The sequence below is a fragment of the Salvia miltiorrhiza genome, chromosome 8, assembly GCF_028751815.1.
Source record: "Salvia miltiorrhiza cultivar Shanhuang (shh) chromosome 8, IMPLAD_Smil_shh, whole genome shotgun sequence".
In the NCBI taxonomy this organism is placed as follows: domain Eukaryota; kingdom Viridiplantae; phylum Streptophyta; class Magnoliopsida; order Lamiales; family Lamiaceae; genus Salvia; species Salvia miltiorrhiza.
This window is the reverse complement of record NC_080394.1, coordinates 46682632-46708585: the sequence shown is the minus strand read 5'-3', so window position 1 is coordinate 46708585 and position 25954 is coordinate 46682632. Positions and strand designations below refer to the sequence as shown.

At 44.6% G+C, this 25954-nt stretch overlaps 1 protein-coding gene across 1 annotated transcript; it reads right to left on the bottom strand.

Moving 5' to 3' along the window:
• Nucleotides 1-6890: 6890 nt before the first annotated feature.
• Nucleotides 6891-7832, bottom strand: LOC130998559 (uncharacterized). Its single transcript, XM_057923975.1, has one exon. It carries the CDS (start codon nucleotides 7830-7832, stop codon nucleotides 6891-6893), a length of 942 nt encoding a protein of 313 aa, XP_057779958.1.
• Nucleotides 7833-25954: the final 18122 nt, after the last annotated feature.

Here is a 25954-nt window from a genome sequence, read left to right as displayed (position 1 = left end):
GCCGGTCGAGATCGAGCATCGCGCCTATTGGGCTATCAAGGCCGCAAACTTGGACCTTCGATCCGCAGGGAAGCACCGAGCCTTACAAATGGAAGAACTTGACGAGTTGCGCAATGAAGCATATGAGAATGCGCGCATCTACAAAGACAAAGTGAAGAAAATACATGACCGTCGTATCGTGCAAAAGGATTTCCACCCGGGCATGAAAGTACTGTTGTTCAACTCTCGGTTGAAACTCTTTCCCGGAAAACTCAAGTCCCGTTGGACTGGCCCGTTCATCATCAAAGAAGTGCTCAATCACGGAGTTGTGGTGTTAACCAAGGAAGGCACAGATGAGCAATTTACGGTCAATGGACATAGGGTGAAGCCCTACTTGGAGCATGATCATTCTTCCGTTGTGGTAGAAAGACAAGTGCTTCATGATCCGGATTCTTAACCGACCTACCTTTTGTCGAGCTCTCGACCATAACTAGAGCGCTTTTGTGGGAGGCAACCCACTTCTTTCCCTTCCTTTGTTTTCTTTTCTTTTTGTTATCTTTTTAGGAATTGTGTAATTCGCGTTTTGTGGGAGCTCTACTGCGTTTGTGACTTGTTTTTACTGTGGTACAGGTTTTTGTTGGGATACTAAGAAGTTGGGCGAAATTCTGAACGCACAGGGGCGGCCACCGCCGCCTGCCGGCGCCCGCCGTATACGGCGCCCGCCCACCTACGGCGCCCGCCCGCTACCTCCTGCGATCACCCTAGTGGGCGTCACCGCCTACCCGGCCATCGCCGCACACGGCCACCGCCGCCTCGTAGGCGGCCGCCGCCATCTCCCAGCCCAACCAGCCCAATCAGCCCGACTCGGCCCGGCCCGTCAGCCCAGCCCCTTTTAAACCCTAGCCCACTTTTTCCCTCCCCACCCCCCCAGCCGCACCTCCCCTCACTCCCCACCATACCCACTCGCATCCACCTTTCAGCCCACCGCCGTCACCACCACTCCGGCCACCGCCACAACCGCCGCCACCATCACTACAACCCTCACTCCCCACCTCAGCCCACCACCAGCCACCATCCTCCTCGCACCTCCGCAGCCGCCGCTGCTGAGCCCTCCACCTTTCAGCCCACCGCCGCCCTGCTACGGCCGCCGCCGCCTGCCAGCCACCATCCTCCTCGCACCTCCGCAGCCGCCGCTGCTGAGCCCTCCACCTCAGCCCACCACCAGCCACCATCCTCCTCGCACCTCCGCAGCCGCCGCTGCTGAGCCAACCACCGCAGCCCACCACCGCCACCCCACCCACTGTCATTCACGACCACCGACCGCCTTCTAGCGTCAACAGCCACCATCCTCCTCGCACCTCCGCAGCCGCCGCTGCTGAGCCCTCCACCGCTGCCCAACGGCCACCGCCGCCCTGCTACGGCCGCCGCCGCCTGCCTGCCACCGCCGCCTGTAGCATTCTGCGGCTCTGCCAGCCGACGTTATGTCTCGCCGTGCTAAGCGCCGGGCAATTGGCACCTCTGACCCCGACACCGAAGCGCGGGGCAACTCTTCGCCCATTCCTCGTCCTCCTACACCACGGGAGGATAGTCGGCATCTGTATGGCGCCCCCTTCGCTATCTTTGAAGCATGGGAAGGTACGAGGTATAAGGAACTCAAGAACAAGACAATTAGCCAACCCCGCTTCTTGCAGTGGCCCTTGTTGCGAACTTTGAAGGTGGATAAGCAAATTGAGACATATCTTCAGCAGCTTGGCCTCCTCAAGTATGCCAAAATGTCTCATTCCGGTCTCGAGCCGCTAACTCTAGAGTTCCTTTGCACTTTGAACTTCACTGCCGATAGATCACAACTTCATTGTCGCCTTCTCGGTCGACCCATCATCCTTTCTTACCAGTTAATGAAGGAGATTTTTGGCTTTCATCATTGTCCCTTGAAAAATAAGCCAACTAATTGGATGGCGCACGAAGCTTGGCGAGAGCTTACTGGGTTTGATAACTGGACCGCTCAGGGTGCTCGAAGTGGTTTTCTGAAGGATGCCGAGCTCGGCATTTTACATAAGTTCCTCGCTTTTTGCATTTTCGGGAAGGAGCAGGCGAACAAGGTCAACTCCTCGGAAGTCTACTTATTGTGGTGTGCGTTGCATAAGAGAAAAATTGACGCCACCACCTTCATGTGGAATCAGTTGGACCTCATGGCTCGACGTGAGAGTTTCATGCCTTCTCTTAGTCCAGTTGTCACAGCCATTGCTCTCCACTTCTCCCTTTTTCCTGCGACAGCTGCCCCGGCTTCTCAGACAATCGTTGCACCCCGGCCTATTGATCTTGCCGAGCTGAAACTTTTTGTGGCCGCAGATTCTTCCATCATTCCCCAGTCGCAGCGTCCGCTGGTCCGTGCCTTCTTGCAAACCCGGACCTTGGGGGCGACCTCTTCTAGGTCGCGTGCTGTGCCCGATGCTGACACTGCAGAGGAGGAGGCAGCTTATGAGGATGATCCAATACCGCCACCTACATATACTTATGACCCTCCTGCTGGTCCTTCTGACGCGTTTGCCCAGTTTCAGGCTCACTTTGATTCATCATTGGGACAGTTCCGTCAAGACGTTTTCCAGCGCTTTGATGAAGTGCAGGACACAATGACCGGGTTATATGGCCGAATGGATGACTTCTATGGTCATCTGGACAACCTTGAGGGCCATGTTCACCCGATGCAGACACAGATGGGCCATATGTATGGCCAACTTAACTCCTTATCTGGGGAGATGTCGCATCTACGCACCCAGGTGTCCACCTTCGACACCCGCATGGTTTCTTACAACCAGCACCTGGCCACTAATGATGACAGTCTTCAGGCAATCCAAGCACAGTGGGCGGCCTTCTCTTTGCAGCATCGCGACCAGTTCCACCACCCTCCGCCCCCGCCTTCGGGGCCACTGTGAGCTGACCTTCCTCCGTCCCCTTTGTACATATTTTTATTTTCTTTGTCGTTTCTCGTTCTCTTCTTCTTGTTTGGTTTGTTTGCTTTGTTTTGTCTTTGCAGCTCGCCGTTTTGGTCCGCTTTTCTCCTCCACCGCTGACTCCGTGGTTGCACTTCTTTTCAGGGAAGCTCTCTTCTATTCTTGTCTATATTTTGCCCTGAGGACAGCGCATATTTTCGTGTGGGGGGGGGGGATGTAGGTGTCTCTTCTTTGGGTGCTTGGGACGACTGGTTCCCACGATGTGTTACTTTGCTTGTTGTTGTTGAGCAAATGGCCCCCCCTACTATGATTCTTTTACTTGCTTTTGAGCGCACCTTTGTTTCTGGCAAGAGTCCCTTGTGATCTTGGTTTTGTGTTTGTTGGGTTGTTGTCCTTGTCCACTTTGATTGATTTATTCATGCATAGTGTCTTGTTGGATTAACGTTTTGGGTGCAACACCTTGATGAGCAATTTTTGATGTGATTTGTCCGGTAGATGCTAGGAGGAGTGCTTTCATTGTAATTGCCTAATATCTTATCTCTTTTGAAATTTGGTGAATTCGGGTTTGTTATTGAGTTCTTGATAGCTCTTGGTCTCTGCTCCGCTGATGTTTAGTCATGAGCAAGGGGAACCACGCGAGAACACTTTGGATCACCTCCAAATGTTGTAATCTCGTGATTTATGGCTTATCTGTCAAGAGCAAAAATAACGAATTCCAAAAAAAAAAAAAAAAAAAAAAAAAAAAAAAAAAAAAAAAAGAGAAGAGAATGAATGTGATTTGATTGTAAAGGTGATTACATTAGGAAGCTCACTCCTAGCGGAGAACTGGGTCTGATCGGATTAAATTGTATTATCTTGTTGTTGCATGTTTAAGCGTTAACCTTGGACACTTTGTGGGAATGTTGAAATCTTGAGGGACATGGATTGGTTTGAGATTTGTTGGTGAGTAAGATCACAAGTGATTCTCGTTTGATGATTTGGGTGTTGCTTGAGGACAAGCAAATGATTAAGTGTGGGGGGGTTGTTTACCTCATTTCTGAGTGTTCATTTTGTATGTTTCAGCACTTTTTCGAGCATGCTCTGTGCCTTAAAGTATCTTCTTTTACTTGCTCGTTCATCTTTTGTGCTCTTGGGTGTTACTTGCAGGTTATCTGGTTCTCGGGCGAGTTTTAGAAGTTTTGGAGGCCGTTTTGAAGAGCATTGGAGCAGCCACCGCCGCCTCACGGCGGCCGCCGCCTCGGCGCCGCCCGCCGCCTGGCGGCGCCCGCCTGTTGCTGATTGGAGAAGAGCTGCGAAGGGGGTAGGCGGCGGCGCCGTAGGGCGGCGGCCGCCGCCTGCGGCGGCCGCCGCCTCCCAGGCGGCCGCCGCCCACGTTTTTCGGCAGTTACGTTTCAATGGGTTTAAAATCCATTTTTAGGGTTTTTTGGCGAGTATTCTGATTCCAGCAGCCTCTAGGGCGATTTCCACACTTTCTCCTTGGTTTTTAGAGATTCAAACATTAACATATGCTTTTGGGGATTCATTGGATCACCGTTTATGTCAATCAACTTTCCATCAGATTAGTTTACTTGATCGCTACGTTTTGTAAGAACTCGCTTGATTCTCTTAAGTTTATTTTAATCTTTTGGTTGTCTCTTTATTCGCTTATGCTTTTGAAGAATGTGATGATCTTAGATTATTTTCATTGATGTGGTTGACTCTTGATAATTTATGAGCTTCGTTGGTTCGTTGCGTTTGCCTACAGATTTCTCTTAATTGTGAATGCTTAGAATTTCTCTTATGGTGATTAAAGCTATCTTTGAATTTGAATCTGATGCCTGCTTAGTTTTCGTGCCTAGGAAGCAATTAATCGTTGTTATGAGTTTATGATCGTTTTGTTTAGAGTACTAGATTTAAACCCTAGTTGATAGGCTTAATGTTTAATCTCTATGTTCTTAGTTGTTACATGTCTACTGCATTAGTTAATGTTTGTTGCTTTCTTCCGTTTATGTCTTGGTGATAGAGTGTGAGATAGAGCCAGACCCAACTACCCGATTAGAGTGTTTAGGTTTCCTTTCCGTTTCTTGTGAGTAATACAATTAAAGCCCTGCTTAGCCTTCCTTGAGAGACGACTTGGGTGAGCTTATTACACTAGGACGACCTCGTACGATTGCGAGTCAATCTCTTAGGTGTTTTGGGTTGAGTCACTACTATATATATATATATATATATACGTATCTAAAATGAAAGGTACATAATTAATACATATGTTAAACTTCAACAAAAATGTTAAAATAAATAAACATATGTATCCACTTATATATATATATATATACACGTAGAAGACTCCCTAATAAATATTTATGCTTAAAATCAATGAAAAGTTAGATATAGGACACTCATGTTTATAGTATAAACTAGGAAATCATTACATATTATATATATATATATATATATATATATATACTTAATACATATGCAGCAGTAGCATGTTAGGATTAGGAGAAAAAATAAAAAAAAGAAACATTGCAAGACTATATGTACGAAAAATCTGACACAAAGCTAGGGAATAAAGAAAATGGTGTGCCCTATTCGGAAATGGCTGAGTGGAAAAATGAGATATTGTTCTTCTCTTTGACGAGAAAGAACCGCAACACAAATATTAGAAAAGAAGCCACAAGATAGAGAGTTTACCTCACTCAGGAGAAGAGTTCGGTGATTTTTATTTTTAAGTGTGAGAAATGAGGTGAAAGGAGCTGCTATTTATACAAGAGGTTGAGAGTTTATTTTTAGAAATAGTATCAATCAATTATTCTTCCCATGACTTCACAAGGAAAGCTTGACTAGGGTAAAATTTTGCAGTTGTAACTATGAACGAAAATAAAATAAAATAAAGGAAGTGTGCAAAACCTTATACTATTTTTCTTCGGGCCCAAGAAATGGGCTTCATAAATTAAAAGAATTTGGATTTTCTCAATAAATAGCTATTTGGACGTTATAAAAAAAATATTTAGTATATAAAAGAGAAATTAAAAATATAACTATAGAAATAATACTAATAGGTAAAATAAATAATGCTTTGAATTTTTTATAATTAAATGCTCGTGCTCATGCAATATCTAGGCGCGATTTATAAGACTTAAAATTTAATTATTGAAATAAATTAAAGAAGAGGAATTTTGTACTAAAAAAAATATTTTGGGGCACTACAACCTTACCAACTAAAAAAAAATTTCGTCCTCGAAATTACTTACCTGAATCAAACAAAAGAGGGTATCTAGATCTAATGTCACCTTCCTTTTTCCATGTAGCACTATTATGGTCATGCCTACTCCATTGGACTTAACTAGAGGGATTTCTTTACTTCTTAACTCACGAACTTTTCTATCCAAAATGGCTATCGGGTGTTTATCATAAATTAGGTCCCTATCAAGTTCTAGCTCGACGTGATTCACAATATTGCCCGGGTCATGGACGAATTTTCTCAAAGACGAGACATATAAGACGTTATGTATCGAAGTCAAACTTGACGGCGACATTAATCGATATACTACCTCACTATCTCTTTCGAGACTATCAAAGGGCCTGATGTAACGAGGTCTTAGTTTTTCTCCCTTGTCAAACGATCTATTCCCACCACCTTTCCTGAGGGAATTCTTACCTTCAAGGGTTCCCTCAGCTTTTCGTAAAAAAATCTCCTTGCGATAAATGAATGCGAAGCACTGGAAAGAAATAGTACTAGAGCAATCTTGTTCGAAACGGGTAAGATACCTGGCATAGTTTGAGCCTCTCTATCTAACTCTTCCTGGTTCATGGCATAAACTCGTGCCTCTCCCTTGCGGGCACCATTATTGTTGTAATTTTGGTTACTTCCCCTGTTGTTGTTGTTGCCGTGATTTCTTCCCCAGTTATTGTCCTTATTCCGCCAAATCGGGACGTTGTTGTTGTTCGAAACATTCGTACTCCGTGCTTCTGGGCAGTTCATCGCCATGTGCCTCCTTTGTGACATCGGAAGCATACGTTCTCGCCAGATTTGCACTCTCCGAAATGGTAACACTGACAACGTGGACAAAGAGGTTTGTGCGGCGCCAAATCTTGGTCGTCTCCCACATTACTCCTTGGTTTCTTTTCTGACTGGGAGTTCTTCATTTTGTCTCGATCATCCCAGTGCCTCTTTTCTCCAGTATGTTGAGGTCGAACCACAGAGTTGTCCAGTTTCAGGCGTGATGCGACTGCTTGGGCTCGTTCTAAGATTTCCGAGTATGATGTGATGTTTAGAGCTGCTAAGTGCCCTCCAATCTCAGGACGTAACCCATTCTCAAACCTCCAAGCCTTCTTTTCATCGGTGTCCACCAAGTGGGGAGCAAAACGGCCTAGTTGGGTAAATTTCCGCTCGTATTCCAAAATGGTCATGTTTCCTTGTTCCAAGTTCATGAGCTCTATCTCCTTTTGTTTGCGAAAAGCCCTTGGGAAATACTTTCCCATTACTTTCTCCTTGAACGTTCTCCAGGTGATGGCTCTCATCTGCTCTTCAGTAAGGGCAGCAGTTTCCGACTCCCACCAGTGTCCTGCGTCGTCTGTTAGTTGGAAGGCTGCACATGTCACTTTCAAGTCGTCCCTGCAACGCATGTAGTTGAAAATGCGTTCCATCTGGCGCATCCACTCCTCGGTTCCTAAGGGTCCTTCATTCCCTCTTAGAATTGGCGGTGCCATGCTTCGAAATTGAGCTACTACTCCATTTCCACCTTCTGCTTGAGGTTGATGCGGTTGCTGAGGCAATACTCCTCTCAGTGCTTGTGCAAGCACGTAGGCCAGCGTATTAACATCATTTCGATTTCGATTCCTATTTCCCATCGATTGAGTGGCTTCGCTATCAGATTTTTCGTCTGCCGGAGGTCTCCTGTTACCACTTGTTCTGGCCATAAACTAAAATAATGCGGTATATAGTAAGAGTTGTGCGATAAAAAAAAACAACGATAGGTACTAATTCTCATTGATTCTAAGAGATTCGTCGTCCCAATTCTTGTACACGTGTTGGCACCGATGTACTTATTCTACAGGTTTTGCGTGTTCTAATCATCTAGATAAGTAATCTCGAGGACATGAGAAGAGAAAAATAAAAATTAAAAAAAATAAAATCTAACTTCATCAAGAAAACTTAAAGCATCATAAATACACTTTTGACTTTTACCTCACTCGGTAGCGATGTGGCGGTTGCGATGATGGTCATTTTTCATAAAAAGATTTTTATTGCAAGTCTACAGAAACGTAGACCTGCTCTGATACCATACTGTGACGCCCCAATTTTCTTTAAAATAATAAAATGCACTTTGAATAAAAATAATAAGATTTCAATACTTAAATAACTAAAATTCAAATCCAACGGAGAAAATGTGATTAAACATCATAAATTGAGTCTTTATTCTAATTGAAAATAAAATATTATTCTTCTTTCATCTTTGACCATCATTCGCCCCGCCTCCCATCGCCCGAGTCATCTCCTGAAAAAGATATTGTTTTGGGGTGAGTACAATAAACTCAGTGGGGTGCATTTATCCATATTATAAGAATCACAACAAAATATAAGTGCAAAGAAAATTGTCTGCTCTTTCATATTGCCCGAAAGCAATAACTTTCTGTCTCTTAGCCCGAAGGCTATATAACTTTCTGTCTCATATAGCCCGTAGGCTATAACTTTCTGCTCTTATTGCCCGTAGGCTATAACTTTCTGTCTCATATAACCCGTAGGTTATAACTTTTTGTCTCATATAACCCGTAGGCTATAACTTTGTAACACCCCGTATTTTGAGAAGCTATTTGTGCCCTAGCTCGTATTTAAATTGAGTTTAAATAGTAGCTAGAGGAATTATGCACGTGGGCGAATAAATGAGATAAGATTTTTTTTGAGTTTATAGGCGGCGATATTATTTTCTCGGGCCTTATAAATCCTATTATGGAGAAGCCTATCTTCGCCCTATATGTTTATTGAGATATCTATGTGATTTAAATATTTTACGTGGTAGAATATTCACATATGATTTATTTGAAGCATTGTAATTATGATATTAGTTATATCATAATTGAGGTATATTTTTCATGAGATATATTTTCCCACACACTAAATTAGTGATGTAAGTCATTCAAGCATATATGTATATATTTATCTATATCTCTCTCACTCTCTCTATCTCTCGATCTCTCTCACTCTCTCTCACTCTCTCTCTCGATCTCTCTCACTCTCTCTCACTCTCTCTATCTCTCGATCTCTCTCACTCTCTCTCACTCTCTCTCACTCTCTCTATCTCTCGATCTCTCTCACTCTCTCTCACTCTCTCTATCTCTCGATCTCTCTCACTCTCTCTCACTCTCTCAATCTCTCGATCTCTCTCTTTCCCTCTCGGTTTCTCTCCCTCACGCAGCCCTCTCTCTTCTCTCTTCTCTCCCTCATTACTTCATTCTTTCCCTGTCACGACCGGTCCTAATTAAGGATAATTAAGCCGGGAAACCGTGACTAATGGAGGGAGATTAGAAACGGGGTAGAAAGGGGATAATTAAACAAAGAAGAATCACATTTCATAATTTAACAAAAGGAATATTTATAATATAACAGAAGTTTAGTCGTATAGACTCAAATAACTAGTAAGTTCAGATATCTCTGACTTAGCCAAATAAACATAAAACTTCTGAGTACGCAGCGGAATAAGGTTCTGATTACATGTATGAAGACATGTAACCCTAGAGTTCATTAATACATAATAAGACAAAAGAATCCCGCTCGTCACTTCATCACCATCTGCAGCTGCTCAACCTGCACATTTAGAAATATATGCAGGGCTTGAGTACAAAAGTACTCAATGGGCACGTATGCCTAAGTATAAAAATACATGCTTTAAAACTGTAAATTGTCATGCCATCATAAACAGTATAGCAAGGGAGTTTTTCGCTAAGAGGCCCAAGCTTACTAAATTCATTTGTGATTCTTAAAGTTCGACTGCAGTCTAAGTTCTCTTGTAATCTATCATATCTGGAACTTTGTGCCGGAGAGGTGGCCACCTCTCACGGTCACTTGACCGGCCAACCCGCTAGATGACTCACGGTCACTGGTGTACACTAGCCCTGGCAGGATAGCTATCAACTGCTCAAGACCCGAATTCGATTACATGATAAAAGCCACATCAGATAGATATCATACTGAAATTTAAACATTTTATGGCAAGACAATATTTGAAATAACTTCAATTAATTTAGTCATGAAATAACTTGCTTGAACGTAACATTTAAACTCATTTGATATATATGAAAGTAATGCCCACCTGATAGAAACTTTCTGTGATACAGTAGCTCCTTGACCGATTATTAATCTCGTGCTTGACCTTTATTACGAGAATATAAATAAGATACTGCTCGAGTAAAATCCTCAAATAATGAGAATACAGAATTAATGATGCATGATCCTTATGCATGAATTATTATTCTGAGATAATAATCTGGAAGATTCTATTATAAATCCAAGCTATTGGATTTAAACAAAAGCTAAGTCTCGTCTCATGAAGCCGGATAATTAATAAAAATTAATCCGTTCTCTTAGGGTGTTCTAATTCGCCAATTAAATAAATCCATCCTTCGTGGTCGTTACTAAGATATAACTAATTCGGCTTATTCGCTGAATACTCTCATAAAATCTCTCGGCTTAATAAATAGGAATAGTAATGTTATAAGATTAAATAATTAAAAGGCTCAACATAAGGCAGCCTAATAATTAATTAAGTAGAAGTGGCTTGAATAATTAACATGAGAGGCCCAATTGAAATAGTTCATCGGCTCAAGTATTTAAATAAATCTTGGCCTAATAAATAAATAATTTGATTAGCTGGGCTTAATTAAATAAATCAAACGAGGCCCAACGAAGATAATATAACAAAGGCCCAATGAATTAAACTAAAGTCCAATTAAAATAGATTGCAGTTGGGCTTTTATTAATAAACTCGGGCCAAAGAGAAATAATAAAGGCCCATATGAAAATAAATACAACTAGGCCCAAAGAAAATAAATAGGAGGCCCAATTTTCGGCCCAATTATTAAAATAAATAGAGTCCAACTCAATTAAATAAAGCCCATACAAATCAAAACAACAATTAAATCAAAGCCCATATAAATAAAATCAGAGGCCCAATCAGTAATTAAAATCGGTCCATATAAATAAATTCTGAAGCCCAATTCCTAATTTAAAATCGGTCCAAAATTAATAAATAACTCAGCCCAACTCAAGCCCACTGAAAATAAATAACAAAGCCCAATAAATAAATAGGAGGCCCAAATTTTTCGGCCCAACTCAATTAAAGAGAAAGGCCCAATTACAATAATAATCAAGAAAGCCCAAATGCCTTCCTCTCACCCTCAATACTCGGTCTCTCTCATCTCTCAAATCAAGCACGCCTCTCTCCCTCTCGCTCTGCCTTCAGCCGAGGCGCCCGCCGCCGCCGCTCCGCAAACCGGCGAGGCGGCGCTTCGCCGCTTCTCCCTTGTCACACCTCTATTCTCCCTCTCGATTCACGGACGAAGGCAAAACGAAAAGGGAGCCCTGATTTCCTCCCCAAATCAGAGAGCGCCGCCGCCGCTGCAACTGGAAGGCCGGAAGATTCGCCGCGCCGCTGCATGTCGGAATCCGTCTGCTCGTCGCCACGGTCTCTACCTGCTCCTCTCGTAATTTCTTTCTCCCTCTCCAAATCGACGGAACAAAGGAAGCCCTAACTTCACAAATTGGGGATCGCCGCCACTGCTTCGATCCGCCACCGCCGCGGAACCGGCGAGCGGCGCCGCTGCTGCTGTGCGATTTCCGGCGAGCAGGGGAGGGTCCGCCGTTGCTGCTATCTCCGGGTCGAAGGTTTGAGCCACGCCACGCTGCTGCTGGATTCGGGCGAAGGGTACTCCGCCGCTGCTGAAATCCAGAATCGGCGAGAGCCATCGCCGAGGTCGGGAGTCATCTGCCTTTCACCGCTCGACGCCGCTGTCCCCGCGAGTTGCCGCCCACTCGACGTCCTTCGGCCCAAACAAACAGGGCAGTAGCCCCCTCATTTCTAAAAGCTAAGTTCTTATACCTCTAATGTGAAATTCGATAGACTGTGCTGTGTGGTGAGGTTCTTATGGTAGTGGCAATATGAACTCATGAATATGAACTCATGTTCTTTCTAATCTGAACATAGGATGAAATATTGATATATGGTGATATAATGTGGTTGTGTTACTCTACTCTGTATTCTGCATTCTTATGGAAATTAACTGAAATGTGTTGTTGGTTTTGAGCATGTAACATAAGCTTGAAGTAAGTGAGGTGATGAATACCTTAATGTTTGGTTGGCTGTTGTTGAGGTACTAGATGAACTGGAATAGCTCTGAAATAATTTAACAGTTTTGCTCTTCAATAAGCGCAGGTGATGCTAAGGAATAAGGTGGAAGAAATGTAGCCAAAGTTTACCTTGAAGTGGCAGAGTATCGGATGAAGGTCCCTGCTTCTCCAAAAGCTTCTAAGTGTAAAAATGAGGAGAGTGGTGAATTGAGACTGCAGTGTGAGGTTAAAGGAGAAGCTGTTGCTAGGCACTTGAGTGTGTTGGAGAAGTTGTTGTAGTGGGTCGACAAATTGTAATGCTTGACAAAATGTAGTGTTTGACAAGATGTAGTGGAAAGAAAAAGAGAAGAAAAAGAAATAAAAAAAAAAAAACAATGTAGAGGAGAATTATTGATGTATTTTCTCTGTCTCCGTGATTCTGTAACTGTAATAAAATACTGGCTTCGATTCTGCTTGATATTGTATTTACATAAATCTCGATTTCGACATGTGATATATCCCTAAAATCGATAAGTTATAAAATGAATCTAAATTAAATCCGTAGATTTAATTTGTTCGTTGTTCTGATATTTAAATTAAATCCGCAGATTTAATTAACTTCTTGAGTCGGAAATAATTCACGACCTGAGTAAAAATAAAATCATATTCCATCTCGCTTAAATAAATAACGTGACTTTGCTAAGTCAGTTATAACTCTGAAATAATATCATTGACTGCTTTAACAATATAAATTCAGGATCATAAGCTGAATTCATATCAGAATAATATCCGTTTTCATTCACTGATGAACAAAAATACACACTCATTACTGGATTTAAAATATATAAAAGAGCGGGTCACTACATACTACCCCTCTTAACAAAAATTTCGTCCCGAAATTTGCATATTTCTTCTAAAACAGTTCGGGGTATTTATCCTTCATTTTGTCTTCAAGCTCCCACGTGGCTTCCTCTTGTCCGTGGTGTCTCCATAAGACTTTCACTGATGTGATTGCCTTATTCCTGAGTTGTTGTACTTTTCGATCTAGAATGGCCTCTGGTCTCTCTTCATAACTCAAGTCTGGGCAAAGGATCATCTCTTCTTGGTGGATTATGTGCTTTGGATCGAAAACGTATTTTCTGAGTTGTGATACGTGGAAAACATTGTGAACATTTCCAAAACTTGGCGGTAATGCCAACCTATAGGCTACTGGGCCTATTCTTTCCAAAATCTCATAAGGTCCTACGAATCGGGGCCTAAGTTTTCCCTTGACACCAAACCTAGTTATCCCCTTGGTAGGAGATACCTTTAGGAAGACCTTGTCTCCTATTTCAAACTGTAATTCGGTTCGGCGTGCATCAGCGTAAGATTTCTGTCTATCTTGCGCCTCCTTTATTCGCCCTCTGATTTGGCGGACTATCTCAACCATCTCATTTACCATGTCTGGTCCTAAAACTTTTCTCTCACCCACTTCATCCCAATAAAGTGGTGATCTACATTTTCTTCCATACAATGCCTCATATGGTGCCATATCGATAGTCGCCTGGTAACTGTTATTATAGGCAAATTCAATCAACGGCAGTACTACTTCCCAACTTCCACCTCTATCTAACACCACTGTTCTCAACATATCTTCGAGGGTCTGAATTGTCCTTTCAGACTGCCCATCTGTCTGCGGGTGGAAGGCGGTGCTGAAATTTAACCTCGTGCCTAACTCCTTCTGTAAGCTCATCCAAAATCTAGAAGTAAATTTTGAGTCTCGGTCTGAAGTGATCGACACTGGTACACCGTGTAAGCGTACAATCTCTCGAACATACAACTGAGCTAGCTTGTCTGATCCATGTGTGATCGGTATTGGTATAAAATGAGCACATTTTGTGAGTCGATCCACTATTACCCAAATGGCAGTGTTTCCTTTCTTTGTTTTGGGCAAACTGGTCACAAAATCCATTGCTATGTGCTCCCACTTCCATTCTGGGATTTCCAACGGTTGTAGTTTTCCATATGGCCTTTGATGTAAGGCCTTCACCTGTTGGCATGCTAGGCATTTCTCCACAAATGACGCTATGTCTCTGTTCATTCCTTCCCACCAAAAGTGTTTCTTTAGGTCCTGATACATCTTAGTACTGCCTGGGTGGGCAGTATAAGGGGTATCGTGAGCCTCACTCATGATTTTATCCTTAAGCTCATCATCGTGGGGGATGCATATTCTTCCTTCAAAGAGGATAACATTATCTGATGCTTCTTGATAATTCTTGACGCCTCCTTTTCTTACTGCTTCCCGTAGTTTTTCCATCTTCCCTTCTTTTCTTTGTGCTTCTACGATCATCTTCCTCAAGTTAGGTACTGTTGCCACAACGCTTGCTATCGTCCCTGGTGGTTTAACCACTTCTATGCTCATTTTACTAAATTCCCTTATGAGCACCGTCTCTCGAGTGATGAGAGCTCCCAATTTAGATTGGATCTTACGACTCAATGCATCAGCCACTACGTTGGCCTTGCCTGGGTGGTAGTTAATACCGCAGTCATAGTCTTTCACTAGTTCGAGCCATCTCCTCTGTCTCATGTTGAGGTCCTTTTGCTCGAAAAAGTATTTCAGGCTTTTATGATCTGTGAATATTTCACACCTAACTCCATATAGGTGGTGCCTCCAAATCTTCAGCGCATGCACCACTGCAGCTAACTCTAGATCATGAGTCGGGTAATTCAGTTCATGTGGCCTAAGCTGTCGTGACGCATATGCTATCACTCTTCCTTCTTGCATCAGCACGCAACCAAGTCCATTTTTGGACGCGTCTGTGTAGATCATGTATTCCTTATCAGCTGTTGGGACGGCTAACACTGGTGCCGTAGTTAACTTCTCCTTAAGTTCTTGGAAGCTCTTCTCGCACTCCTCTGTCCAAGAAAATTTTATTCCCTTCCTGAGTAGTTGCGTCATTGGCCTTGCAATTTTGGAAAATCCTTCCATAAACCTCCTATAGTAACCTGCCAATCCTAAGAAACTTCTTATCTCATTAGGGTTAGTAGGCGATTTCCATTCGCGCACTGCTTGCACTTTTTCAGGGTCCACTTTAATCCCTTCTGATGATACAATATGTCCTAAAAACGTGACTTCGCTGAGCCAAAACTCACACTTGCTGAATTTGGCATAAAGGCGCTCTGTCCTCAACGTTTCTAGAACAATTCTCAGATGTTCCTCATGGTCTTTATCGTTCTTCGAGTAGATCAGGATGTCATCTATGAATACCAAGACAAATTTGTCTAAATACGGATGGAACACTCGATTCATGAGGTCCATGAACACGGCTGGCGCATTAGTTAACCCGAATGGCACAACTACAAATTCGTAGTGGCCATACCTAGTTCGAAATGCCGTCTTAGGTACGTCTTCTGGTCGAATCTTCAGCTGGTGATAACCAGACCGCAAATCAATCTTCGAGAACACGCTTGCTCCCTTGAGCTGGTCGAAGAGGTCATCTATCCTTGGTAAAGGATATTTGTTCTTCAGTGTCACTTTGTTCAGTTCCCTATAGTCTATGCACATTCTCAATGTGCCATCCTTTTTCTTCACAAAAAGTACAGGTGCACCCCAAGGTGATACACTTGGCCTAATGAATCCAAGTTCCAAAAGTTCTTGCAGTTGTATCTTGAGTTCTTCCAACTCTTTAGGAGCCATCCGGTATGGTGCCTTCGAAATGGGAGCTGCCCCGGGCTCCAAATCAATGGTAAACTCAATTGGTCTGTCCGGTGGTGGCCCTGGCAGAATCTCTGGAAATACATCTGAAAAGTCCCGTACAATTGCTACATCTTCTATACTCTTTTCAGTACCCAGTTCTCCGTGCAAGTATACGAGGTAAGCTGGGTATCCCTTCTTCATCATTTTCGTTGCTTGTAGGGCGGAGATGATCATCTTTCTTCTTCCCATACTAATTCCGTGGAAATGTGACGGCTCCCTTCCTGGGGGTCGAAACAATATCTGTCTTTCGTTACAAAGGATGGTGGCATAGTTCTCGGCTAGCCAGTCCATTCCTAGGATTATGTCCACATCTCCCATCGGTATAACATAAGAGTTGTTCACTACAATCTTGTGTGACCCTATGTTCAGTTCTAGGTTCAAGCACACATGATCTACTGTCGTCATCCCTCCTATAGGTGATGATATACTCAACTCCTGGTCAGCTCTTTCCATTTTAAGTTTTAATGTATCAACACATGTACTTGAAATGAAAGTATGCGATGCGCCCGTATCAAATAGAAGTACAACAGGAGTATTGAGTAGCATGCCCATACCTGCCAGGTTTCCCTGGTTGTTCTCGGGCTGCTTCTGCCTCATAGCATAGGCTCTAGCATGACGAGGTTTTTCATGTTGTTTCTGTTGTCGCTGCTGTTGTTGGCGGGCCTGTTGCTGATACTGTTGTTGAGGTTGTGGTTGGTACTGTAGCTGTTGGTGCTGCTGTGGCTGCTAATACTGTGGTTGCTGCCTTGGGTATTGACTCATCCAAAAACACCTAACGGATGGACTCGAATTTATACGAGGTCGTCCTAGGGTGGTAAGGTGACTCAAGTCGTCTCACAAGGAAGACTTAGCAGGGCTCTAACCGTATTGCTCACAAGAAACTTAAAAGAAATCTAAACACTCTAATCGGGTAATTGGGTCTGGCACTCTCTCCGATTAACTAGCGCGTAATTAAATAAGCTTGTAATTATCTAATGCAGAATCAACAGAAAGCATATAAATCTATCTAGGCGGAATGAGAAGGAAGCAGATTAAGAACGCAGGAAACTAAGAAACCTAGGGTTTTAACTAGCAATCTAGAAAGCATTAGATAAATCAATCAATCATAAACAACGATTATCTAGGCGAGATTAAAGAACAACGATTCATCAATTGAACATGGAATAACGATTATCTAAGCAATGCAATAACTAGAAAGCTTGTAAAGATTAACTAATCAAAATGAAGAACTTACAATCGATCCAATGAAATCAACGATCTAGCGGAATCCACAAGTATCTAGAATGTTTCTATCTATCTAAACTATGGGAAAAAGCATAAAATCGCAGGTGGAGGCTGCTGGAGTCGGAAGTGTGAAATAAAACCCTCAAAATCGGATTTTATAGCAATTTCCGTAACTGCCAGATCTGCACAGGGGCGGCGGCCGCCGTGAGACGGCGGCGCCGTGGGACGGCGCCGCCGTGATGCCCCTTCGCGGTTTCCTCCAAAAATTGTACGGCCCGCGCCGTGGGGCCGCGGCCGGCGTCTGGACGGCGGCCGCCGTGAGACGGCGGCGCCGTGGACGGCGGCCGCCGTGACACGGCGGCGCCGTGGTCCGTCTTCGCAGATTGCTCCCAAGGTTGCACGGCCTGCGCCGTGGGGCCGCGGCCGCCGTCTCCACGGCGGCCGCCGCCTGGCGGCGGCGGCCGTGAGCCTGACTCCAAAACATGCTCGAAACAATACCAAAACGCTCGGCAATTCGCGAATCCTGCACGCGACAATAGTACATCCAAAAAGATCATCGAGCACATGAAATATAGAGCAAAAAGGTACGAAACGAGCTCGAAAGCACAGCAGGAAAACTCACAAAATCATCACAAAATAGGGCTAAACAACCCCCCCACACTTAAATCCTTGCTTGTCCTCAAGCAACAGTCACAACATCGACAGAAAATCCATAAGCGATTCTTCTCACCAAGCAAACACAAACCAATCCAAGTCCTTCAAGATATCAATGTCCCCAATCAGATGCTCAAAGTTAAGGTTTAAAAATGCAACAAGAAGGTGATACAACTCAATCCGATCAGACCCGATTCTCCGCTAGGGGTGAATTTCCTAATGCAATTTCCTTTACAATCATATCTCATTCATTTTTCACATTCGTTCATTTTTCACATTTCACTTCTCTTTTTTTTTTTTTTTTTTTTTTGGGGTCAAGTTATTTTCGCTCTTAATAGATGGGCCATAATTCACAAGATTGAACTTTTGGAGGTGATCCAAAATATTCTCGTGTGGTTTCCCATGCTCATAATGAAACCATTAGAGGAGCAGAGACCCAAAGCTATCAGAACTCAACAACCAACCAAACAATTCAGCACAGAGAAAGATATTAGGAAATTGCACTGAAAACACTCCCCCTAGCATCTACCGGACAAATCACGTCAAGAGTTGCTCAACAGGGTGTTGCACCAAAACCTTAAGCTAATTACACCATGTTGGGAACAAATCAATCATGACAGACAAGGACAACAAACAACACAAACACAATCCAGAATCGCCATTGAATCACTATCAACATGCGATGCACTTAAAAACAAGCAAGAAGATCACAAGGTAAGGGGACCATTCGCCCCAACACAAGAAAGCCCAAGAACACAACAGGAAAACACCCACAGGATTTACAAATACCAACAAGCGTCCCCCCCACACTTAAAATCCGGCACTGTCCTCAGTGCAAACAAAAAGAGGGGTGAAAGAGGAAACTTCCCTAAATACCGATCAAGTGGTGAGTCTGTAGTGTCCCACAATGTCTGCCTCTCTCTCATCCATAGAGCAAGCAGTCTCCAACGCAACAACCTGCACCAAACAACAGAAACAACAAAACACAACATAAACAAAACGAAAGAAAAACGACACAAGGAAAAGCAAGCAAACATGGGTTGCCTCCCATGCAGCGCTAGATTTTAAGTCGCCAGCCCGACTAAGAGAACCCCTTAACCAAAATCCGATTGGAGCTTCAGCTGCCTTAGCGCCCTTGTAAGCACATCTTCTTGAATTGCAGCTGCGGGTCCTCCAAATGAGTCCTCCATACTCATATCCTTGAATGGCCCTCTATCCACGCATCCAACGAGATTGGGTAACCCAACCTCATTCAACTTCTCTTCCAATAGCAAAGCACACAGAAATCCTTGCTCTATATCATCTTCCTCTTGCAGCTTATCCCGAAATTCCTGCTCAAAGTCAGCCTCATCCTGCAAGTTAGCAAGGAATTCCTCTACAATCTCGTCCTCCTCCTGCAACTTATTAAGGGATTCCTGCACAATACAATCCTCATCCAAGGCGTCAAATGTTTCAACATACGAGCATATTTGAATTAAGGGGGTGGGGGTAGCAGGTTTTTTATCAAAAACAGAAAATGTTACCGCTCTACCTACCCCTACCATACTTACAGTCCCCGTACCCACATCGATGCGAGTATGGGTGGTAGCCATAAAGGGTCCGGCCAAGTAGCACGAGATGCCCATTCTCGCCTCTAATCCCTTTTCCCACATCAAGTACAACAAAGTCAGCTAAAACACTAATCCCCCTCACGACTACCTCAACATCCTCGACAAGGCCTCGTGGGCTGCTAATGGAGCCGTCAGCTAGTTCTATCTTAATGTTCGTGCATTTCAGCTCTTTATTTCCCAACCTCTCAAAAATATCAAGCGGCATCAAATTGACTGCCGCGCCCAAATCAAGCATTCCCAAGACCTTTTCAACCCCTCCTAAGCTAATATCAACGATAAAGCTACCTGGATCTCCTTGCTTGGGTGGTGGTTGGTCTGGTGCAACAGTGACAGGTGGCAGTGGCTCACTAGGGCATTGGGTTGCCTTGATTGCTTGCACGGTTCTGCTTCTCCATTTCCCCGTGGTTATTGGGGTAGTTTCCTTGATTACCGCCACGGCATGAGCTTGACGCGGCTGTTTGTCCTGGTTTAGGAACTTCCCAGATGGCTGTTCTTGCTGCAGCTGATTTAGGGCTCCTGTAAGTTGCCCAACTGTAGTCTCGAGGCGCTTGATGGTAGCACTCTGAGACTCCATGTTCTGTTTGGTCATCTCCATGAAGGACTGCATGGTGTCCTCGAGAGACGGCTTCTGCGGTTGAGCTTGTTTCTGACACTGTTGGGGAGGCATTCTGGTATTGCTGCTGCTGCTGAAAATTCCCTTGTTGCATAGGGAACTGTTGATACTGCTGATACTGCGGGGGCTGCTGCTGCTGATAAGCTTGAGTGTAGTTCTGCTGCTGAGCTCTCCAACCCGAATTGGAGCTTTGTTGCCCTTGATTAAAGATAGGCCTCTGTTCAAATTGAGGCCTCCCCGGATAGCTCTGAGCAGCAAAGACCTCTGCTTCTCCTTCAGGTGTGAATCCCCCCATGCGATGGCACGCGTTGGTTCCATGACCAAAATCGCCACAAATTCCACATCCTTCTGCTGGTGGCGCGTGAACTGGTGGGGCTTCTGCCTGGTTCATCTTGAGGTGCTGAACTTGCCTCATCAATTCTGCTACTTGCTTCTGAAGCTCATTGTTGGGAGCTACTGCATTGGCTTCAACCCTCCTTCCTCTAGCTGATTTCTGTTGAGAACTCGCTGCAAGTGTGTTGAAAATCTCCTTGAGCTCATCAGCTGTCTTCCGGGCAATGTTGCCCCCTGCTGTACTGTCCACCATAAACTGTGCCGTCTGAATCAATCCGTCATAGAAGAACTGCATCAACATGACAGGTGATAACTGGTGCTGTGGGCACTGGCGGAGGAGCTCTTGGAATCTCTCCCAAGCCTCGTGGAGAGGCTCGTCAGCTCCTTGCATGAAGTTCATTATTTGGCTCCTAATCTCTTGAGTCTTGTGATTAGGGTAGTACTTGAGCATGAACTTCTCACACGCCTCTCCCCATGTAGTGATGGAGTTCGGCGGTAGGGACAGCAACCACGTTCTCGCCCGGTCTTTGAGTGCGTAGGGTAAGCACTTGAGTCTCAACTGATCCTCGGTGAGTTCCAGCAGTGGGAAGGTCTGCACTTGGGTGCAAAAATCACGGATGAACTGCAAGGCGTCCTCACTGGGCATCCCATAAAAGAGCGGCAACAGGTTTGAATCATTGGGCTTCAGATTATAATTCCGGACCGCCGTGGGAAGCACTATCGCAGAAGTGCTAGTGGTCCCAATAACTGGCCTGGAAAAATCTCCCATGTACTGGACATTCTGCTCCGCCATTGCTTCTTGGTCAGGATTAGGCCGAGCTTCTTCTTTTTCTTCTTCAGAATGCACTGAAGGCGTCTCCTCCACGGCTTCCAGGATGGGATCGGAAGCAATTCTCTCTTCACAGTTTTTCTCTTGAAACTGTGATTCCACAAAACTTCTCGAACTGGACTCGGACTCCTTCTCCAGGCTTGAAAGAACCTCCCGAGGTCGATGAATGTTGTCGTAGTAAGGTGCAAGCTTTCTCTTCAAGCTTCTACGTCCTTGCATACACAACACGAACAAACAAATCAAACGCACCGGAGGGAGAAAATAACCGAGTCAAAAGGAAATAAACAAAAATAAACACGGAAAACAATGCAACACAATCAAATGCCTAAAGCCTTCCCCGGCAACGGCGCCAAAATTTGACTCATCCAAAAACACCTAACGGATGGACTCGAATTTATACGAGGTCGTCCTAGGGTGGTAAGGTGACTCAAGTCGTCTCACAAGGAAGACTTAGCAGGGCTCTAACCGTATTGCTCACAAGAAACTTAAAAGAAATCTAAACACTCTAATCGGGTAATTGGGTCTGGCACTCTCTCCGATTAACTAGCGCGTAATTAAATAAGCTTGTAATTATCTAATGCAGAATCAACAGAAAGCATATAAATCTATCTAGGCGGAATGAGAAGGAAGCAGATTAAGAACGCAGGAAACTAAGAAACCTAGGGTTTTAACTAGCAATCTAGAAAGCATTAGATAAATCAATCAATCATAAACAACGATTATCTAGGCGAGATTAAAGAACAACGATTCATCAATTGAACATGGAATAACGATTATCTAAGCAATGCAATAACTAGAAAGCTTGTAAAGATTAACTAATCAAAATGAAGAACTTACAATCGATCCAATGAAATCAACGATCTAGCGGAATCCACAAGTATCTAGAATGTTTCTATCTATCTAAACTATGGGAAAAAGCATAAAATCGCAGGTGGAGGCTGCTGGAGTCGGAAGTGTGAAATAAAACCCTCAAAATCGGATTTTATAGCAATTTCCGTAACTGCCAGATCTGCACAGGGGCGGCGGCCGCCGTGAGACGGCGGCGCCGTGGACGGCGGCCGCCGTGGGACGGCGCCGCCGTGATGCCCCTTCGCGGTTTCCTCCAAAAATTGTACGGCCCGCGCCGTGGGGCCGCGGCCGGCGTCTGGACGGCGGCCGCCGTGAGACGGCGGCGCCGTGGACGGCGGCCGCCGTGACACGGCGGCGCCGTGGTCCGTCTTCGCAGATTGCTCCCAAGGTTGCACGGCCTGCGCCGTGGGGCCGCGGCCGCCGTCTCCACGGCGGCCGCCGCCTGGCGGCGGCGGCCGTGAGCCTGACTCCAAAACATGCTCGAAACAATACCAAAACGCTCGGCAATTCGCGAATCCTGCACGCGACAATAGTACATCCAAAAAGATCATCGAGCACATGAAATATAGAGCAAAAAGGTACGAAACGAGCTCGAAAGCACAGCAGGAAAACTCACAAAATCATCACAAAATAGGGCTAAACAGGTATGGTTGGGGCAAAACTTGAATTGCTCGCAGATGCGGAGCCTGGATAGGTGGGTTTAGCCTTGAACTCGTTCCATGTTGCTTATTCGGGCACCGGTTTGCATAGTGCCCCTTCTGGTTACAGATATAGCAACTATCACTGCCGGCCTTACAGATTCCCACATGATTTTTGTTACATTTGGGGCAATGTGGGGCACTCTGTTGGTTATTTCCCATCTGTTTCGGTGCACTCTGACCTCCATAGCCCTGTGACTGGAAGACCCGTCCCTGCCATGGCCTCTTCTCGCTTTGGTTCGGGTTACTGTTGTCCCATCTCCTCTTCCCTTTGAAATTCTGATTATGATTTTGATCATGTAGAGGTGCTGGAGCAGGTACAGTTGCAAGTCTTTCTCCTGGCATGGCTGCCTCAATGTCTAACGCTCGGCTGAGCGACTCAGTGTAAGACAATCCTCCATGGCTTGCCAAGGCCATCCTAATCTCGTGCCTCAGACCAGCACAAAACTTTTCAGCCATCTTCTCATCTGTGTCCACTTGTTCCGGCGCATATCTAGACATATCGCAGAACATCCTGTCATATTGAGTTACCGACATCTTCTCTTGCTTTAGATTGTAAAATTCAGCTTCCTTCTTCTTGCGGTAGCTCTTGGGTATATACTTGTCATATATACCAGCTTTGAATTGTTCCCAGGTCAGATTTTCTAACTGCTCTGCTGTCATCGTTTTCATCCGTGCTTCCCACCAGAAATCAGCTGACCCAGTCAACTGAAAGGACATACAAGTCAGACGTTCTTGGTCGGTGCAACGCAGGAAGTTGAAAATGCGTTCAATAGCGCGAACCCAAGTTTCAGCTTCTGCCGGGTCTCCTGTCCCGTTGAAGGTAGGTGGGTTCTGTCGCAAGAATAATTCTTCAATCCGTCGTTCTGGCTGAACAGGTGGTTGAACTATTTCGGGTTCTGGTTCTGGCCCTGTTTCTGGGCCTCTTCTTTCATTTCGGGGAATCCTGCCCCCTCCTCTTGGTCGTCCTCGTTTTGGCGGCATTCTATTGGGTTAAACACAAGTTGTCAGCGCATTAAAAAAACAATAAGGCCATACTATCATTTCTATAGTTACTCTTTAACTCATCGAGTTCTGCTCTTGCTAAAACTTAAGCGAATATATAAATAAAACATAGCGGAACGACTTGCTGCGAAAAACCAATAAGATCACCATATATAACATAGGGAAAATTGCCTCAATGAGGACTTTACATCATCATAAAATCTAGATTCAAAGATCTATCTAAGTACCACACCTGATGAACTGGCTACCTAGTGAGCCATTACAAAAACTACTCAGTCACGGAACGTCCCATGGTTTCGCGTCTCCGTCCTAATACTAGTCAAAAGTCTATGCCGACACATGGCATACAAAAGCATCAGAACAATCTATGTTTCTGGAATATTTAAATATCATCCTATTAGATATATATATATAAACCGGTCTAAGAAGATCGGGTACAAGATCCCTGGGTCGGGGCATGGCTGTCTTCCTCTGGATCCTCTTCCGGATCTTCCTCTGGATCCTCTTCCGGATCTTCCTCTGGGTCCTCATCTGTTTCTCCGCCAGATGGGTGCGACTCACCCCCTCCTTCACCTGCTGCCTGGCCAATGATGGCTGAGTGAATCATCTTCATGGTGACTCGAAGAGTTGGGCGGTCGTCCATGGCCGGGGCTTTGCCCTTTTTGAGGAAATCCATGGTATCGGCTAAGACTCTGTCCACGTCGGCCATAGCGGCTGCTATCTCTGCCTTGCTCAACTGCCTCGATGACAATGGTGGCTCACAGACTAATGGCACTGAACCCGTGCCAGGTGGAAAATCTCTGTAGGCTTGAGGTCTAGAGGGGCCTGCCTCAGCGTCGTGCCTCCTGGGTTGCCTTAAGATAGGGGCTGCTGGTGGAGTCGGCTCCGGAAGTGGGTCCAGTAGTTCGTCGGGCGAAGGTACTCCGACTCGAGCAAGGTCTCCCGGACGTATATACGGCCCTCGAGGAGTATTTCCCCAACGAGTGAATTGTGCCTGGATCTCAGCAGTAAATCTAGAGAAGTCATAATGCAAGTCATAGGACCTGCCAGAACGAGTGATGTAGTGAGCGGAAATCATCCTCGCCCATCCCTGCCATTCTGATGGCAGCAAATCCATTAGCCGCTCCATTCCGTCATAGTCCGATATCCCATGGTCTCTTGCAGCGACCCAGTGTCGATGGAAGCCGGCCAAGAATTGGCCTAAGTCATCACCGTGGCATCGGCGATAAGTAAAATATGAGTTCCTGATAGCATCCGGACTAGCATCTCGACGCAACGGCCGTCGTCTTGTAAAGCGCATCCTTGCCATCTATACATGAAGGTCGCATAATCAAACTCACGAATATCAAAATAGGTGGCAAAAACAGTAGGATTCAAACATATCTACAACAGTAAGGTAATAATTCTACTTGAGGTCTCGAAATTCAAACCACGGTATTATAATCATAAGAGCCTAACACTAGACTCGAATATATAACTCGTGAAGTCTTAAATATGCTACAACTAGTACTAATTAGGGTTTTGAAAAGAATTAACTCCGTTATGTCGCAGTTTCCAAACTATGTAGGGCATTCTCATTACTATGAAAAGTGTTCCCACTATACTCTAGTTAAGGCAATAGTTGATTCGGTATCCGCCTCGCGTGAATAATCCGAACGAAGATCTATGCCCGCGTCACTATCTCGTGTGTGACACTTTTCTTTACTCCCCATTGTATTTTGTTTGTTGATTTCTCGTCTGGTTCACTAACTTTGTAACTTACTCATCGCCTCAATTTACAGAGAAAAGCAAAAATGTTCTTGCTAAATTCCTTCTATTGTTGTGCTCATAACAGTGATCATGCATCCTTAGCGCATCTAAGTTCATTGAGTAACATCTCCATAAAAAGGCATAAGTAAAATCAACATCTGCATCAAGGCGAAATATAAACTTCAACATTCAAAACTTTCTGTTGCATTCCTTTCTGTTGAGCATAGCGATGTGATGAAGTGCTGAGTTTTTGCCGACTGACTCTTTCATACTAGTGATCATACTAGAAAAATTTATTAACTCTAGGGTTCAGAGCAAATGAACTGCTCTGATACCACTCTGTCACGACCGGTCCTAATTAAGGATAATTAAGCCGGGAAACCGTGACTAATGGAGGGAGATTAGAAACGGGGTAGAAAG

Coding starts and splice junctions, on each gene's coding strand:
- LOC130998559 (XM_057923975.1), bottom strand. CDS start 7,832: ATGGCCAGAACAAGTGGTAACAGGAGACCTCCGGCAGACGAAAAATCT.